General features: G+C 42.4%; 1 protein-coding gene across 2 annotated transcripts in view; it reads left to right on the forward strand.

The window, feature by feature from the left end:
- Positions 1-2,836: 2,836 nt before the first annotated feature.
- Positions 2,837-19,629, forward strand: part of Fgf13 (fibroblast growth factor 13) — a 493,509-nt gene continuing 476,716 nt past the window's right edge. The window contains exon 1 of one of the 2 annotated variants that reach the window (XM_013025947.1): positions 2,837-3,063. In XM_013025947.1, coding sequence (XP_012881401.1) covers positions 3,015-3,063 — 49 coding nt within the window. In that variant the 5' untranslated portion in view covers positions 2,837-3,014. The remainder of the gene's footprint in view (positions 3,064-19,629) is intronic. The other variant, XM_013025951.1, reaches the window with a different exon arrangement.

Here is a 19,629-nt window from a genome sequence, read left to right on the forward strand (position 1 = left end):
GTAGTACATGGATGGTGAAAGTAGATATGACCTGCATAGAGAAACCGCTGGAATATTTTTAAGGTAGTAAGAAAGTTGAGATAAACAGTATGCAAGAATTCTCATGCTTCTGTTGCTTCCTGAGAGGTTGTACAGGAAGAAAATGGTATATGGGAGAGGTGTCTGGAGGGTGGGGTTGTAAATATTTAGGTTAGTATTGACAGAATGGTCCGGTAAAAGTGTGTCTTCTCCCTTTTTAAAGAGGCTGATGGGAATGCTGAGAATGTGGTATAATAGAACAATAATGGTTTTATTGACAGACTCACAAAGTTTCCTACTTAGGGTACCCAGTTAGCAGCTGTGTTGTGTGTGTGTGTGTGTGTGTGTGTGTGTGTGTGTGTGTTGGCAAGCTATTTGACCTTCAGTCAAGTGTGGTGTTGTAGGAATGTAGCCAGTCTGGAGGAAGTTGAGGCAGGAGGATTGGGAATTTGAGGCCCGTTTGGGCTCAAAAAGCAAAGCAAAATAAGACAATACTATTTAAACTCTCTGAGCCTCCATAATCTCATTTATAAAATGTGAAACACTAGAGCAGTTGTGAATAATGAACTAGATGATAATATAAAACAGTAGCATGCTTCTTATCACAGGTTAGGTATAAACGGGTAAGTATTACTGAGTGGAAAATTATGTAGAAACTCTTTGTGTTTTTCCCTTTGCCCTTTTGTCCAATCTGATGGAACTGTCCATCCTTTTCAAATGTCTGTCATTTGAAGAGAAATTCCTTTCTTTGTAGACTACTGGTATTAATTAATGGTCTAACCTTGGGTTGGATAATTGCATTGTGTCATCAAGCTCCAGGTTATTAGATATTATTTACAAGAAAAACAGGCCTCCAGTTGCTCCCAGACTAAGCACAGAGACTGTAAATTGAGTTTAGAGAGTTGCTGACCTTTAGACCCTGGCTGGTGGCTGGGGCAGCCCGCACTCCTGGTTTTGAAAGCCACAGCAGGCTCTTGTAATTGAGTTACTGCCTGGGATTCAGTAGGACTAATCCATCTATATGATTTCTTCGCCTGGTTTAATGCCATTAACGAAAGCGAATTACAGAGCAGGTGAAGTTGAGCGGATGAGGAGAAACTGGTTTCCTGTATGGGACTCAGTAGCGCTTCTCCAAAAGCAGGATGAAGCCTCTGGTTTCATTAATGGATGAATCGGTTGGTTAAGTGTTTCTAGAGGCTACCTTAGGGTTGGGGCTTCGCTGGTCACCAATTACAGTTAGGCTAGTAAGGGCATCGCAGGGGTTGCCTCCTGAGTACCTAGTAGACCACCTCTCCCTTCCCGTGATTTTTTTCCCCTTTCCCTCTTTGCCTCCTATGCAACAATGGTTTGTTTACTTCTAATATTCAGGGGCCTTCCCTTGTTTGTCACACATATGCCCTGTGTAACATATCCATTTCACTTATTCTCCAGCAGTTGCCTCCTTCCATTTGAGGTTGAATAACCATGGTGGTGGGCCTTCTTTGAGTCCAGTTTATCAATCAGAGTCAGCAGCCTTAGAAAGAGGGGCCAGCACATGTGTGTTTGTGTGTGTGTTTGTGTATGTGTGTGTGTGTGTGTGTTGGGGGGGCAGACAGCACACTCAGTTTCACTCTCTGCTGTAGTGACAGTCGGCTCACAGTGCGCTGGCCCGGCTCTCTTCCCTGACACAGTCCGGCTGTGTCAAGTTAGGCAGCTGGAAGAGTTACCAACTCCCAGACTGAGAATTCATCGCTCCGTGCAGGTAGTTGTCAACAGCAGAGTCCCCAAAGTGGAGGTGATAAACAGCGAGCCCCCCCTCTCCCCATCTACCTCCCCTGCCCCCCTCTTCTGGCAGAACAGCGTGGAAGGCAGGCACTAGGAATCTAGGGAGTCATGCAGGCAGAGGTTGGGAGCAAGTGATCGGTTGTCCTAGGTGGACAGTTTGGGCTCATCCTGTGCTCCAGGGCCGCGGTTGTCCCAATGGACTAAGGGACGCCCGGCGGACACACTCACTCGCCTGTACTCCACTGGGCTCAAAGGGTTTTGCCGAACAGCGGCTGACGTAGGCGCGCCCCTGCCGAGCTCTCTTTTTACTACAGTCGGCAGGCGGCTTTGTGGGGCCCCGCCCTCGCCGCCCCCCCCACCCCCCGCATGCCCACACCTTGGCGTCTACATAGAAAAGCGCCGCGGTGTTCATTCCCGACTCTGTGGGACCCGAGAGTTCTTTGGAAGGAGCGGGCGAGCTTGGAGGGGGTGTGAGTGTAGGGGTAGAGAGCAGGTAAGGGCCGTCGCGTCTCACTCCTCTGCCTGGACAAAATAACAGGAACCCGGGGAAAAAATAATGGATTAAAGACGGAGAAAGAAAGACGCGACCCTCCCCTTCCTATTCTCGGCGGGCGGACAAGCTGCGCTCACACGTTGCTCATCACATGTTCAAACATTTCCCTTTCGGGGAGGCTTGTTATTTTTAAGTGAATATTTTCGGCTTTGTTTTGGATTTTGTTGTTGTTGTTGTTTTATTTAAACCATCCCTGGGCTTTTATTTGGATTGAGTTGGCGGCCCCGCAGCAGATTGGGAGAGGCAGGAGGTTAAGCCCGTTGGGGCACAGGCAACTCCTGGCGGGGCCGGCGTACACCCCCAGAGGGAGGCCGGAGTGCCGATCGGGTCGCGCCGCTCAGGTGCCCCGAGGTTTGGAGCGCGGCTGGCGGCGGGAGGGCAGGAGCTGCACCGCTTTGTCTCTTCACTTCTGGAGCGCGCGCGAACGCTTCCTCCCGTGGTCGGGGCCGCTCAGGCTTGCGGCGGCGGCGGCGCCTCCTTCACCCCTTTCCTTTCCTCCCCACTCTCTCCGCAGGCAGCAGCGGCAGCGGCGGTGGGGAAAAGCGGGTTCCGCTCGGAGCCGCACGGGAGGAAGAAAGCACAGGATCGCCACTTGCCGCCCTAAGCACTCTCGCAAGTCCAGCCCGCTCGGCGAGGACTTCCGTCTCCTGGGCGATCCTTGGCAAGCAAGCTGGGATCTATGAGTGGAAAGGTGACCAAGCCCAAAGAGGAGAAAGATGCTTCTAAGGGTAAGTCCGCCCAACGAGTTCTCCTGCTTCCCCCTTCGCTTCTTTGCCCTCTCCCCCTTGTGTGCGTGCTGTACTCCTCGTGCCCCCCCCCCCGCTTCTCCTTCTGGTCCCTAAGCTACTCATGACCTCTACGACCCCGAGCCAGCAAGAGGGGCTCGCGATTTGCACCACTTTCCCTCCTTCCTAGCGGAATGCCCCCCACCCCCCGGGTTGTCTCCAGCCCTCTCCACTCGCCCTCAGATCGCACGGTGCTGGCGCGCTGCGGCCAGACCGAGCTGCTGCAGCCGGGAGCGCTGCGAGCCGCGCCGCCCGCCTGCTACCGGCCGGCCGCCTGTCTGTGGGACTGCTTGTGTGTACCTGGGCGCGAGTGTGTGTACGCGTGCTGCGCGGGTGGAACATGGTGACATACTCAGTAATTTGTCCCGCGATCTGAACCCCAAGCTCAACACCCCCCCTCCCCCTGCAACCCACTCTCCCTGCCCCCAATGCAAACAAAGAGCCTGGCCGACGCACAGAACCCCTCCCCCTCCCCTGCTTTACCCCTCGTGGGTCTCTTACTCCCCAACTCCCAAGCCATCCCACGTCTTTGGGAAAGGCGGGGAGCTTGCACCCTTTCCCCTCAGTCGCGTGCAAAAAAAAAAAAAAAGTGAGCAATCCTGGTACCCGGCTCCGCCCGCGCTGCACCTTGGTAGCACAGCCTGGCCATGCCCCGGGAGAACAAAGGCTGCTGTCCCCTTGCCACTAGTGCCTAGCGAGAGTGGGCCTTCGTGGGAGGGGTCCCCTCCAGCTGCCTGGGGTTCAGCCACCTGACCCCGGGGCACCTGGTTGCCTGTTCCCCAGAGTGCGCATCTCGGCCCGGGGCCTCCCACAGGCGGGTTGGAGAGGCGCAGAGGAGAGAGAGCTGTGGCTACAGAGAAGTCAGGAAAAGGAAGGGGCGTCCCCTCTCCCCCCCCCCCCGCCACTCAGCAGTGCCAGCGATTGCCTAGCGGACCGGGCTTAGCTTGGAAATGTGAACTGGAGACCCACACCAGTGGAGACCCCGGTGCAGACAGTCACAGAGGGAGTGTGGAAGGGTAGGGATGGGGGAAAAAGGCAGGTGTCTTAGGTATGTCTGGAATGGCCACAGAAGATGCTGGACTGGCCTGGATTGGCCCTGATGACCCCTTGACCACTGAACCCCTAAAACCCACTCTGAATCCATGTAGGAAAAGTGCCTTTCTAACCAAGGGAGCCCTAGTGTTGGGGCCTCAATTCCTCTGTGAGCCCCAGGGCTGCCTTCCCTCCCAATCCATTCCCTCTTCTCCTTTCTCCTCTTCTTGCTGCTACCCATCTTTCACAGCTTTCTTGCCTGGCGATGATTCTAGAGCAGCGCCTGCCTTCCCTAGCAGAAAGTTGTCAAAGTCTTCAGCTCAGGGCCTTTATCCTTATTTCGAACGAAACCATTTCTCTTCCAAGTAGGCAAAGGAGTTGATGACAGGCTCTGCAAGTTAGTAGACGTTTAGATCCTTGTGTCCTAAACAGTTAGTGATGGCATTGTTTGACTCTAGGGTAAAATGAAAGGTCCTTGAACCTACTCAGGGTGACTACCTTTCGGGACAATCTAAATTCATTGCAACTGCTAAGTTTTGAGCATAGAACAACTGCTATACATTTCCACAGCTTTTCCTAATAACTGCATAGTCTGAGCCATATCTTCATATGACAAAGGCAATTGAGGTAAGGGTTATTATAATTCCCCCCCTCTCCTGAGGACCTCACTTGCTTCATGACTACTCTACAGGACTACACTCCTACCATACACTAAAATGTTTTGTTGTTGTTGTTGTTGTTTTCCATCAGGGGCCCAGAGAAGTGAATGCCACCGTACAGCCTAGCACCTGCTTGATCTAAGCAAATTATCCTTCTTCTGAACCATTCCTCCCCCCAAGTTTCTTTCTGGAATTAGTTCTTGATTTCTATCAGGTGGTTACCCAAGGTTTAGTTCAGGATTCTGAATCCAAAGATCATTCACAGAAAATGACTTGCTGTTTTAAGACTATCATTTGCAGTTGTTCAGAGTGGATTAACAAGTCGGGAAACAGGAGGACAGGTTTCTGTAACTCAATAATGAAAATTTTCTCTAGGCATATGTCATGACATTTTCTTATGTTGACTCACCCTGGTTGAAACCACATACTACTCTGTAGGAATTGTGTAATTAGCACTAAGAACAGGGGGCTGTAATTAAAATGAACTAATTTCATAGGCCAACTTTTAAGAAGAGATTTTACTTTCCTGAGGAGATGGAGATTTTCTAGCTGTGAAGAACAAGGTGGTCATTTCAGTCTTTATGTTGGTTATTGAATTTACAGCATTTTGAAAACAGTGAATATTTAATAATCAGTGTTTTCTGGTTTCAAATATGTGAAAAGACTGAAGACCAGGCCATTTCATCATTTTAGCCAATAAAGTTTATTTATATTGACCATACTGATGAAGAGATTGGTTGCTTACAAATTTTGTGTACATGGGTAACACTTCTTTAAGCTAAGCTAAGCCAGTATCAGTGGCTCAAGCCTGTGATCCTAGCTATTCAAGAGGCTAAGATCTGAGTATGGAGGTTCAAAATCAGTGCACTCATAAAATCCAAGAGACTCTTGTCTTCACTTAACCACCAAAACACATGAAATGTAGCTGTAGTTCAAGTAGTAGAGTGCCAGACTTGAAAAGACAAAGGAAAGAAACAAACCTAGGGACAGTGTCCAGGCCCTGAGTTCAATCCCCAGCACTGGTACACACAGAAGAAAAAAAAACCAACTAACATACCCATGAGTGTTATTTTTTGTAACATAGTAATATTTATGATCAATCACTACTTCAAATATACACAAATTTAATTCTGAACAGTGGTGTGACAAATGATTGTATCAAGTCATATAATTTAGTAACAGCTTGAATGAATTTTATAATCTGTTTTCAAAGCTTTCTGCTCATTTAAATTCAACCTCCCACCCTGTCAGTTAACTTTCATTCCCACAGCCTATCATCACTGCATAGAAGATTACCATAGAGTACCATGTGTGTAGAGTTCCTAAAGCACAAGTAGTAAGTAATCAGTAATCAGTATGTTTTATTCTGTACTGCTGAATGAAATATGGCTTCTCCTGGGCACTGTGGGGCATGCTGGGTATCCAAGCACTTGGAGACTGAGGCAGAAGGGTGATGATTTCCAGGCCAGCCTAGATTATATAGTGAGTTCAAGGCTAGCTTGGGCTCTGTACTGAGATCAAATCTCAAAAACAAAAAAAAGAAATAAGACTTTCAGAGTATATAAATTGTACATTGTCTTTTAAAGAGAAGTTTTCTGACCTCATTGAAATCAAGGCCATAGATTAACAATGATGCTTTTGATAACTTTTTTCAATAATGTAGCTATATAAGATACACTGTTTCTCTTTGGGAGGAGGCAGAATGGGAAAGTTGATTCTTTATGAAATGATTTTAAAGAGATCAGTGTAGCCAGTGATATTTTGTGTATTAATTTATACAATGCATGAACATTAAAATTCTCAAATGGGCATATAGCTTGGGTTGTGGATTTATTTCCTTATCCAGGAAGAAGAGGGCATATGTTTTATTCAGCATATATTTGCCTGGCTTTGACTCACTCTTCTCTACCTTGTCACATAAGATACCAAGTAAAAGTCTCTGCCAAATCTATTTGGTTTGTTGCTACATGTTGGTGTTGTGTGTTTTCAACACTTTCCTTTGTAGTTAGTCCCATAGATAGCACATCCAGTTAAGTCTTCAGGCCATGTGGGCTGTGGTTCTCTTGGTGTCTTGGTTTATGCTGATTGCTGCACAGTAGAAGACAATTTCATGCATAGTCTGAGAAGCCACCAACTTGCACAGCTGTTGCTGTAATGAACTGTGGTGTCGGCATGCATTTATGGCCACAGTTAAGTTTCTGTTCACTTCCTGACCTTTCCCAGCAGCCTCTTGACATTACCCAACAACCACAGAGCTTTGTGGTCAGGCAGCTAGTGTATAAAGTCTTGAATACCATTCCCAAAAATCATCTAGTCTTAATGGCTTACTTTTAGGCCTGAACCAGGCAAAGCAAGTGTTTAGAGGAATTTTATTGACAAGGAATCATAATGTTGGTCTCTCTTAGTTAAAAGTAAGAATCGTAATCTGTCTATAATTCTTGTAGGGACTTACTTTTCATCTTATTACCATGGACCCTTGTGTTTTTTTTAATTTAATTTAATTTTATTTGTGAACATACTGTACAGAGGGGTTACAATTACATGGGCAGGATAATGCGTACATTTCTTACCAAGCATTGCAGCCTCCTCCTTTGGTTTACCCTTCACATCCCTTCCCAGCCTCCCCCCTCCCCCCCAATCCCAATCCTTCTTCTTCCCCCTCTTCCCCCCCCACCGACGTTGTAAAGCTCATTTTGGACATCACAACTTGTACTTCTCATTGTTGCAACAGGTCCACCTGTATCTTTAAACAACTGGTTTTTCCCCATCTCCTCCACAAGTTATACTGACATCAAATATAGTGAAAGCAGGGGTTATACTGTGGGGGAGGGACATACAAAGCAACAAAGAGATAGTCTTATAAATGCGTTAGAAACACATGCATGACTAAGGGTTCATTTTCCTGACATCACATTATCTGACCTTTTCCGCTTGACTCATACATATACTAGATATTGCAAATAAGGGAAACCATGGGAGCTATGTTTCTTTGGGCCTGGCTTACTTCACTTAATATAATTTTGGACCTTTGTTTTTTTATGGACAGTTGTCATAAGCCACATTGTCATTTTTGTGCTGAAAGTGATTATTACAGTTTCATAAAGAAGATGTGGCTGGGTCATCTCCAATTAGAAATTTTAATGTAATCTTGGAGCTAGACACAGGAGAGAAGGACACAATGCTCCTAGGGTTTCTTCATCATTATTTCTGGAGGCGTATGGCTTGAACAGAGATTGAAGCTAGAAGGGGAGCAGGTAGAGGCTTGGGATTCCTGGAAGTTTCTTTGGAGTACAATTCAATTCAGGGAAAGACTTGGCTGCATCCCAGGGCTGGTGACGTGTGTAAGGCTGGGAAGGAAACGGACATCAGATTAAGGCCTAAGGGAGAAGCAGAATGTGAGGGGTGGAGTAGAAGAAGGATGGATGGTAGCCTTAAAAATAAGGGCTGTTCTTGGGAGAGAACTGGAATCCCAGTTTAGAAGCCTCATTTGTAAGGCAGTGAGTAGGGAGATGGTCTGTTTAGTGTTTCAGGTCTCTTTGCTGCTGTTCAGTTTTATGTCCAAATCAAGTCCTCAGTCTGGGAATTACAATCAAGAGAACAACTGGAATGTGTTAGTTCTTCGAATATATCCAATATAAAGGCTTTGTAGTGTCTGCTTCATTTTGGCTTATATTTCTGGAGTTGAAAAATTTGAATGGAATGGAAAATAATTGCCATGATTAAACAATTTGAATCAGAAGAAGCATATGAATTGAAATATGATGGGTGGAGGCGTTCCCATATGTCTATTATTGTGCAAAGCTTAACATTACCTTTGAGATGTGATTAGACATGTAATAGGATTATAACAATTAGTATGGGACAGTAATGTCTGCATAACTCATTTTCTGTGGTCACTGATGAACATTTTCCTATCTGGAAGACACGTCGTCACTGAGATTGATCTGCATATGCTCAGGGATGGATTTGGGAAATATTTCCTGTGTAATGTGGTTAAGAATAGGTTTTGTCAATCTGAAATGTAGGTTATCCATTTGGAACATACCAATCCTAGAAATTCAGTCAAATTTTATTTCTGCCATTGTTTTCCTTTTGTCACCCTTTCCCCTCCCTGTCTTCATGAAGGAGGCTGATCCCATGGTTGGCTCTGAGGTTGTTGTTGTTATTGTTGTTTTTAAAAACGTGGTATATTCTCACTATTGAATGTCATATCTTCTTTTGTATTCTTGAGATAGGCTCTCATTACTCACAGTCTGAGCTGGTCTCGAACTTTCTTTCCTCCTGCCTCTGCCTATGCATCACCACACCTGGCTGTACCTGATGTCTTTACGAAACACTTTTGGGGGATGTTGATTTTCAGGTAAATGCTCTAGTTTCCTAGAGAAAGTGAAATAAATTAGTCATTTGAAAAATTGGATGGCTACAATTTCCTCTAGAGCAGTGTTTTCTAGGATATCAACCCTAAAAGAGGGAAGATTGTATTTAAAAAGTGATAAATTGCCGGGCACCAGTGGCTCATGCCTGTAATACTAGCTATTCAGGAGGCTGAGATCTGAGGTTCATGGTTTAAAGTCACTCAGACAGGCAAGTCCAGGAGACTCTTATCTCCAATAAACCACTAGAAAACCAGAAGTGGCACTGTAGCTCAAGCGGTAGAGTGTTTGCCTTGAGCTGAAGAGCTGAGGGATAGTGCCCAAGCCCAGAGTTCAAGCCCCACGACCAACAACAACAAAAAAATGGTGATAAATTCTTGTTTTTTTTCCTAAGACATCTGGGGTGAAAAAAACCATTAAGCCTAAATTACAATTACAGTATGTTGAGAATACTGTAATACAGTTTTCATATGCTACTTTTGCTTCTGTCCTTTGAAATTACTGTTAGTATTAATTTTCAAATGGAAATGCTATTATTGTCACTAGCTAATGACCTTTCCCCCAGACAAAGGGCAGAGGGTAGTAGTTACCTTACTATTATTAAATCTAGTAGTACTCTTGGCTTTGGTTGGAGCACAATTTTAGTGGATATTTTAGAGAATATAATAAATCTGGTTTGAATTGGGTCATTTGCTTGGCCTGCCTGTGGAGACATCAGATTTAGTCTGAAAGATAATATTTAGTCCAAAGGAATTCCCAGTTATGAATGTCCATCTTTCTAGAACTTGTCAGTAGGACTAGGAAGAAGGAAAAAATTCTGGTGAAAGGTAGATTTGTCCAGAGGACAAATGAAAAAACAGCTACTTAGAATTGGATCAGAAGTCATCGTTCAAGGAGTAGTGTGTCAGCTGTTAGCATATAGGTTGAATGAGAGCTCAAAGCCAAGAGTTTAAGCTCTGGTACTAGGAAAAAAGGAAGAGTTAAAAACAAAGCTACTAATTCTGGGTCATGCCTGTAATCCTACCTACTCTGGAAGCTGGTATCTTAGGATCATAGTTCAAAGCCAGCCTGGGCAGGAAAGTCCATGACATTCTTATCTCCAGTTATCTACCAAAAAGCTAGACGTGAAGCTGTAACTCAAGTGGTAGAGCACCAACCTTGAATGAAAAGGTTAACAGCAGCAGCCAGGCCCTAGATTCAGTCCCCAGTACCAGCACACACACAATCACACACATACACACAAACACACACACAATACACACACACATACATATACACACAGAATAGTACAGACCCATTTCTACTTTTGTAATTAAAATTACCCTTGAAGGAACATGTACAGCTCTGAAGTATTCATCTTGATGAATCTTGACAAATGTATACACTCATGTAATTAGCATCCGTGTCATGATGTAGAATATTATTTTTTCTTGTCCTTTTCCCATCAAAGACAAACTAATATTTTGATTTACATTATCACCAATTAGTTTTGACTGCTATGGAATTGCACATAAATAGAAACATGCAGTGTACATTCTAGTTTGACATGTAGCATGTTTCCTTCTATTTGATATCTCTTCTTATCCTCTGGTTTTTATGGAAGACCCCACTCTGTCTCACACAAACTGCACTAGACCAATTCTGTACCTGCTTAGACTATAGAAAACAGTTGTTCAGTGACTTAGGCCAGGAAGACAAGCATTTCCTTTGGGCTCAAACTATTTTTTCTGCTTTTCAATAACAACTGGCCATTGTTCCCATGATTACACTGGCTACTCAATTATTAAATCCTTTACTACCTGTTAGACATCCATTACTATATCTATATCTCATTGAATACTCATCACAGCCAAATAAAGTAGGGGTTGCTTATTAGTTGATATACAGCATATTGACCTTAGAGATGAGAAAGTTGAAGCTCGCAGAAAGTATATGGTTTGTATGATATCAGAGAGATAGTGGGTTTCAAATTATTAGTGCAGTGCTTAATATTGTAGTTATCAACAAGTGACTGTGGAATACATGTGATATGTATCTACCAAAAGTTATTTCTTCTGCCTTGTATATGGTACATGCCTATAATCACAATACTTGGGAGATCAGGCAGGAAGGTTATGAGTTTAAAGCCAGCCTGGGCTAGACAGTGAGACCTTGTCTGAAAAACAAAATGACAAGTCACGGGTTCGATGGTAGATTCTCTTCTTGCTTTGTTGTCATAATACAAAGTTAAATGATGAACAAAGACTCTTTTAGTGCCTCTTCAGTGACTTAGTCTGATGCATATCTAGGGATGTTTATATTGAAACTAAGGATCAGAAGAGATAGAATTTTAACCTAAATAAATCAGTGATCAGTAGTTGATTTTTTTTAACAGCTTGATAAGTTGGGGAAAAAATTTTGGTAGGGGATCCTAAAAAATAATATATTATGAGCACTGATTATAAACCTGTGGTTTGACATGATATAGCTCATGAAATGTTAGTAACAGTGATGGAAGATAGGTAGGTCTACATGCTATGCTTGCCACTCAAGTTGATGGAATGAGGATTGGGGCCAGATCTGACTACCAGTTCACCTTGTAACCAGTGTGTCATACTGCCTCCTCAGATGACCTGGTCACTTCCTTCCAAAGGACAAAAAGAAAATTACTTCTATTCATCCACACAGATGTAATTAGAAGAGCATACTCATATATATATATATGTATATATACACACATATATGTATATATACATATATATGTGATTACTCTGGTACTGTGGTCTTTGTTTTGAATATTTTGAGTGATTTTGATATAGGATACTGTGCAGAACCTTGGTACAAAGAGATGAAAGAAACTTAGTTCTGTCATAAGCATGCCCTTTCTTTCCCATTTGACCTAAGCCATAGTGACTTTTCATATTCTAATGTAGATTTCATCCTATTTGTCCCATCCGTAGACTGCTTGGATTGGCCACGTGACTATGGCTTTCACAATAGAAGCATTTTGTCAGTTTGAATACAATGATACTTTTCTTTTTCTAGAACTGTATCTGGGAGCTTGTTCGCCGGTGTTCTCCAGATTCCCCTTCTTAATTTGTTGTTGAGTAAAACTCCACTTGTTTATTTGATTTTGTTTTGCATTACATGGCATATGCTTTCAGTCTGTCTCTCATTAGTGTCATATGTTTTATTTCCCTTCTTAACCCTACCCAGTCTCCTTCCCTCTCTTTTTCTTCCCCTCCTCCTTTCCTTGGCAACAGATGTCAGAGGTTTTTATTAACTGAATGGGTTTCCTTTGGAAGTGCTAGGCTAATTGGAGGAGTCTCATTTCTGGATTTTTGTTCTCCCTTGATAGTTATATCAAATGTGGTGAAAGAAATCCCCACTTCCTTAAACTGTCATGCCATGGAAGGAGCTTTTCACTACTCATTATATAACTCATTTTAAACGGAAAAAAATTTGTGAGCTTTATTTTTGATACTATTTATGCTGCCTTTGGTTCAAGAATATTTCCAAAAATATATCTTGTTAACAGAGGCACCTGCCTTGAACGAGCATATTAATTATAGTTCTCAAACTTGGGAATCATGCGTGTTTATCTGTGCTGCAGGATCCTATGTTTAACAGCCATAATTAACAGTGACGGATCTATTGCGTGGTTATAGGTATGTTTAATAACAAATACAAAACCCAATTCTCTGAAATCTCCCTTCCAATAGTATTTCTACAGCTCTGGAAGTAAGGTTTAGTAAACAACTCTGAGTTCTTAAAATATTTATCTTGCTGTTGAAAGTAGAAGTGAACAACCTAAACAAGACAGGCTGAGTGCAATTTTTGAATACGCCCATAGATATTTTCAGAATCTTCTTTCAACCATGACTTTGAAAGAATTGAGAATTGACCTGCTTCTTTTGCCTTTGATTCTGTGTGTATACTTGCCTCTTCCCCCTTCCCGGTTTATCGAACAGTAAGGCTACCAGAGAAGCTGTTGGATTTGGGCTGGTTTTCTGAGCTCCAGGAACAATGTGAGCATTGTCCTGGAAACCGGGCAGGGCGCTCCTTAGATGCTCTCATTCCAGGGAGCATTTGTTTGCCAAGTAGCTGGGAACCAAGCGGGCAGCCCCGCTGTAGGATCTGGTCATCCAGCGTCCCTCTGTCTCCATGTATCTGGCAGGCGGGTTTATTACAACCCTCGGTGTGCTCATTAGCCTCGTGATGTGGCAGCTGCCTAAAAAAGAAACACGGAAAAGTTGTGTCACCGAAGGTGAAACTTGGAGAGGAGCTGCATGGTGCCAGGCATGACAAAGCTCCTTCTGGGTGGTGGCGGGCAGAGCAGTGGAGGGCTTTTCCCACTTGCCTTCCATGCCCATGGCAGGGCAGCTTTTTGTGGAGTCTCCATGAAGCGAGGTGTAGCTGAGTCAGGGTCATGGTGCAAGGGGCAGCTTACAGCAGGGAAGTTAGAATCCTGTGGACCCTTGGATTCCAGAGGATCCCAGAGTGCGTTGCAGCTAGGGGAGGTCACATTAAGCCTTCTAGTGGCAGCCAACACAACAGGGTGGTGGCCTGGTGGTGTCAAGGGAACTGCCCCATCCCCCAAGATCCTTCTGGCTATATACCTGACCTACCTGCTGGGCACCTCTAAGACAGACACCAAAGGCTGGGATTCCAACCAGTGTCTTAAAGTCTTGGCTTGGTCAAAGCAAGAGCTTTCCATTCTTTTTCTTCTGGTTAATGCTAATTTGGTTTTAGCTGTTCCAGAAACCGAGGATGCATCTTGAGCAGAATGCTCACGGCTGTTTTGAATTTATTTGTGCACATTTATGTTGCTTATGTTTCATTGGATCGCTTTTGGATGTGATAAAATAATGCATGTTCACCGGGGACAATTTAGAAGATCATAAACGCACAGAGAAGAAAATAACACCCAAGGCTTCCAGATTTAAGTTTTTGAGATCGTTTTTTCCTGTGCATATTGTAATAATCTATAGAAATGGATATTTATCTTTAAGTATGTTTGTAGGATCATGCAGAACCATTTTTTCAATGACAAGTTAGGACGTTATTCTCATTAATATGCATCCTGGTTTTTATTATGGGTTCTGGATATGGGCTTGGGTATGACAAAAGACAGATTGTGATCGGTATGAGCTATAAATTCAAAATAAAGTACATATAGACAATTATGCATTTATCTGAATACAACAAATGTGCTGAAATTAAATCCTAATAGAACATAGGAAAAATGCTGGGGATATAGAAGAAATATACACTATGTTGTGCCTTTGATTATATCCCCAGCAACACGCACACATACACACACACACATACACGCTCATGTACACACACTCAAATACACATATACCCCAAATGAACCTTTGTGGCTTAATGATTTATACTTTTTATTCATATTTTCTGTATGTTGCACAATAACCAGAAATAGTTATATGAATGATAAAATAAAAATGAAAATATTTCTGTGTGTCAGCCACTCATATTTGTAATCTTTACTCCTGAGGAGCCTGAGATCTGAGGATTGCCATTCATACAGAATACAGACAGAAAAGTCCACAAGACTCTTATCTCCAATTAGTCAGCAGAATGCCAGAAGTGGAGCTGTGGCTCAACTTGTAGAGCACCAGCTGTGAGCAGAAAGACTAAGGGAGAGTGCCTGGGCTTTGAATTCAGGCCCCAATGTTAACACAAAGAAGAATAAAAAAAATAAAATATTATTAAATATCTTCAAACTGATTTTTTTACCCTAGCTAGCACTCTTTTTTGGCTAAATTACTATTTTGTCATGTTATGAGTCTTCAGGTCAAAGCTTTATGTACATGTGCAGAAGGTCTTTCATCTTTTGAATGGGATCGACTTCCTTGCTGCACTGGGCCTCTGATCACAGTATCCACAAATTACTTTGGGTATATCTCATGCTTAACATTGTACTTTCTTACATGTTTTCTACCCAACTCAACTATGAGTTTAGAATTCCTTTTCACAGGACAGATGCTCCATAAATGTATTATTGGATGACAGCACTCTACATCTCTCTTAGGTTTCTTTGAATGCTTTTAAAACTATATACTATATACCATAAAGTCTGATTCAATAACTCTGAGAGAAAGGCACACACACACACACACACACACACACACACACACACACACACACATTTGAGATGCCTGTCTTAGGGTTTGAATTCAAGAACCTGGCTGGATTAAATATCTCTAATATACTTTGGGATATAATTGCTGTGATCTTCCACATAAAAATGACTGCCAGTTAAAGAAACATGGATTTGAGATAGTTGGGCCAAATCTGTGTTCCTTTACTTATGTGCTGATTGCTTTGTTTTTGTGGTACTGGGGTTAAATTCAGAGTCTCATGATTCCAAAGGAAGCACTCTACTATCTGAGCCATGCATGCAGCCCCTTTATCACCCTGAGTATTTTCAAGGTATGCAAGACTGTTATTCAGGACTTTCTGTACTTCAGTAATCTTACATGGCCTTCCCAAGTCACAGGGATAATAGACACTGACTGAGATGAAGTCTCCTGAATTTTTATATCCCAGTTGTCCTTGAACTTAAGTTCCCCTATCACTGCTTCCCCAAGTAGCTAGAATTACAGGTTTAATCTACTCTACCAGGCTCCATGTGATCTTAATTAAACTTTCTAAGCCACAGTTATTCCAAAATGGAGATAGTTACATTTATCCCATACGATTGTTTGAAGGATCTGTTAGCAGAGCCAGTAGCTCTGACCATTCACCTACATCAGGAGAAAATCACATAAAATAGTTAAAAGGGGAAAAAAGATTTCTTTATAGTTTTGGTTAAGAATGAGGAGACAGCTATTCTGTTTATCTCTGCTTGATTCTCCATAAGAGTAACAAAAGCCAGGGATTATGCATATACATATTCAGCTATGAGTCCCAGTGAGTTAAGCTGCAAGACTGGCCACGAAAGAAAGTTAGCATTCTAGTTTTTTATGTTCTTGTTGTAGCCTCTGGTGCCAGGGACCAAGCATTCAGAAGGGGAAGCTGATGCTGAAAAGGGCAAAATTAAAAAGAATCCTAATTTTGTTAGCCCTGTTGCAGATTGAGTGGCATAATATAATTTTTAAAAAAAGCTTCCTAGAATTTATTCAGTTGTGGTATTGATAATGTTGCTGAAAGAGTTGTGATTTTCATATTGATTATTCAAGGATTCTTGTAACAGAGCTTGCGGGTAAGAGAAACATACCTGCAGATTTGTACTTCTGTCTGATAGTAAAACCCCAATGTAAAGGATTTCAATTCCACTAAGTCATGTTTTAATTAATTCATTCATTGATTCACTCATTAAGTATTTATTGAACTTTCTATTTGACAGCTGCCACTTTAGACTCAGAGAATAGTGAGTAGAACAGATAACTGTCTGTTGCTTTCATGAAATATTGTTTTCCAAGTTTACTTTTAGGATCTAGATTTCCATGTTGGTGGGGTGTCCAGGAGTGAGTGGCCTGGCACTGATTATTTCCAGTGGGCCCTGTGCAGGCCAGAGTTTCAAGAAGACAACATGAGAGGAATTAGACACAGCCTGTTAATCTGAATCCCCAAGCTAAAGTCTGATTCAATAGCTCTGAGAGGAAGGCATACACACACACACACACACACACACACACACATTTGTGATGCCTGTCTTAGGGTTTGAATTCAAGGCCTGGATGCTGTGCCTTTTTTATTTTTTGCTCAAGGCTAGAACTCTACCATTTGAGACACAGCTCTACTTCTGGGTTTTTTTTGGCACATAATTGGAGATTAGAATATCATAGACTTTCCTGCCTGGGCTGACTTTGAAGTATGAGCCTCAGATCTCAACCTCTTGAGTAGCTAGGATTATAGGCATGGGCAGTGGTTCCTGACAAGATGCCATATTTTAAATGAAAGCTCCTCAAGTGGATCTTCTCCTAGTTGACTTAGAGATGCCCTATGCTGTACACTGTTCCTTAAACTTACTCAGTGGTATCATTCGTGATTTTTTTTAACAAACCAAGGCTTCCTCCTGAATGAATCAAATTAAAGAAGCACACCAGTCTGAAGTTTAAATAAGTGTCCTTGGAAGTGAGAAAACATCATCCTAGAAACTATCACAGAACTACTAGAAATTATATATGTGTGTGTGTACACATATCATATCTATTATATATAATAGATATGAATGTATACTTTTCTGGTGCTCAAGGTCCACAACTTCTAATGTGAGTTGAGGCTCTGAAGTAAAGGCTCAGTGTTCCCGTCAATGGTGTGTTTTAGAGCCTCAGTTTCCACATGGGTTGAATGAATGAGGTATGTTCTTCCTTCCAGTTTTGCTTCTTTTTCCTCTCTTGCTAATCTCACCTCTATACTTCTACTTTCTAGCCCATTGTTTAGGCAAAAATAGAGATGAAAGAGAATTTTGAAACCTTAGACCTTCCAGCACATGCAGGGCTTAGGAGTGAGCTTTGGGGATGCCATTCAAAGCTGCTAAATCCCAGCCCAGCTGTTTGGATGACAGAGGTCAGTGTCCAGATCCTTTCACTTCCATGTTAGCTGGACTCTCATTGCATCTTATGTAGGTGAGGTCAAGGGGTGGGCATGCAATTTTTAAGATGTCTCTCACCAGTACAGAGCAGGATAAGGTGGAGTGGGCAAGGAAATGCCCCTATTTAGATATTATTTTCCTTCTTGTATCTGGTGGTTAGTAGGAGGTGGGATCTAGAGAGTGATGACTCAATCAGGCCTAAGTGTACCCCCCCCCACCTCTTTTCATTCTCTGGGCCCTGAGCAGTGTCTGCTGTAATTGGTTCATGACCAATCAAGTGCATTGACCTATTACTGCTAGTTACTTTGAGTTATAAATGGTTTTCATTTCCCTTGTGGAATTGGGGGTTCAGGCTGTATAGGATGACCTGATTTGTATCACAAGAGCTTTTGGGACTTTTGACAGATTTTACCATTAAAAAAAATACCCAGCTTCCTCCTTTTACCCTACTGGACATAAAAGCAACCTTTGAATTGATGACACAAAGAACATGCCTTTAAAGGGCAGCATGTACAAAAAGGGAGGAAAAAGAAGGAAGGCAGTTCATCTTCTCTTCTGAGGCCATTGTCTCCAGACAGGTGACAAAACTGAATAACATGAAAAATCTTGCATTGATTTTTAGTGCAGAGGCCTCGCCCTAGGATCTGAAAAACCTAGTAAAAGATAATAAACTTGTGCCTCTGCCCGTGGGCCAGAGTTGTGTTGCTTACTTTAGATGGCTGGAAGAAATGACAGTCATTGCTTTGCTGAGAGTATGAGCAGAGCAATGACTCTGAAAGCAAAACCCCTTTGTGTATAGGTGTTTATGCATCTCTTTTGACTAGACTAGGAAATTGAGATTCATTTTATACAAGTCATATATATGTGAATGAGGAAGGTAGCTGAAATATTGAAAAGTTGTTGATTATAAAATATTATCATAATAAGATTATTTCTAGTAGACCTAAAACTTTAGTGATCAAGGACTACATGATTAAAGAAAAAGCCAAAACCTTTTGTGAAAGCATTTGAGTTTCCCTCACTTCCAATCATGAGTTGGTCAGAGTATGTGTTTTTTCCTTCAGGTATTTTTTGTTAATGATGCTGGTACTAAGACTTGAACTCAGGAACTCATGCCCTTGCTTAGCTTTTTGGTCACAGCTTGTGCTCTACCACTTGAACCATACCTCTAGTCCAGCATTTTGCTGGTTAATTAGAGATGGATTTTCTTAGATTTTTCTGCCTAGGCTGGTTTTGAATCCTAGTCTTCTAGTTCTCAGCTTCCTAAGTAGGTAGGATTACAGGCATGAGCTACCAGCTCCTCGCTTCTCAGGTTCATTTACAATATTCAATTATATTTATTTATGTATTTTTTATTTTTATTTTGAAAGATGGGATTGTTATGTAGATTCAAATCCCTTCAAATACCATCTTGTCTTAATTCTTTAAACTTTAGTAATTTAAACTTTAGTTCTGTTTGCTATTTCTTAATCCAAGTTAAAATGGAAGAGATTGGTATTATACTAATTTATATGATCTGATCCTGGAGAATTCACCCCTAATCTCCCATTGACTCCATGACATTCCATATGTCTCTCTGTGAGGTTTACAGTAACTAGGGCGACATAAAGAGCATTTCTTTTTTTTTTAATTTTATTTGTGAACATACTGTACAGAGGGGTTACAATTACATGGGCAGGATAATGCGTACATTTCTTACCAAGCATTGCAGCCTCCTCCTTTGGTTTACCCTTCATATCCTTTCCCAGCCTCCCCCCTTCCCCCCAATCCCAATCCTTCGCCTTTCCCCCCTTCCCCCCCACCCCCCGCACCGACTTTGTAAAGCTCGTTTTGGACATGACAACTTGTACTTCTCATTGTTGCAACAGGTCCACCTGTATCTTTAAACAACTGGTTTTTCCCC

Source organism: Dipodomys ordii, unplaced genomic scaffold (assembly GCF_000151885.1).
Source record: "Dipodomys ordii isolate 6190 unplaced genomic scaffold, Dord_2.0 Scaffold89, whole genome shotgun sequence".
Lineage (NCBI taxonomy): Eukaryota > Metazoa > Chordata > Mammalia > Rodentia > Heteromyidae > Dipodomys > Dipodomys ordii.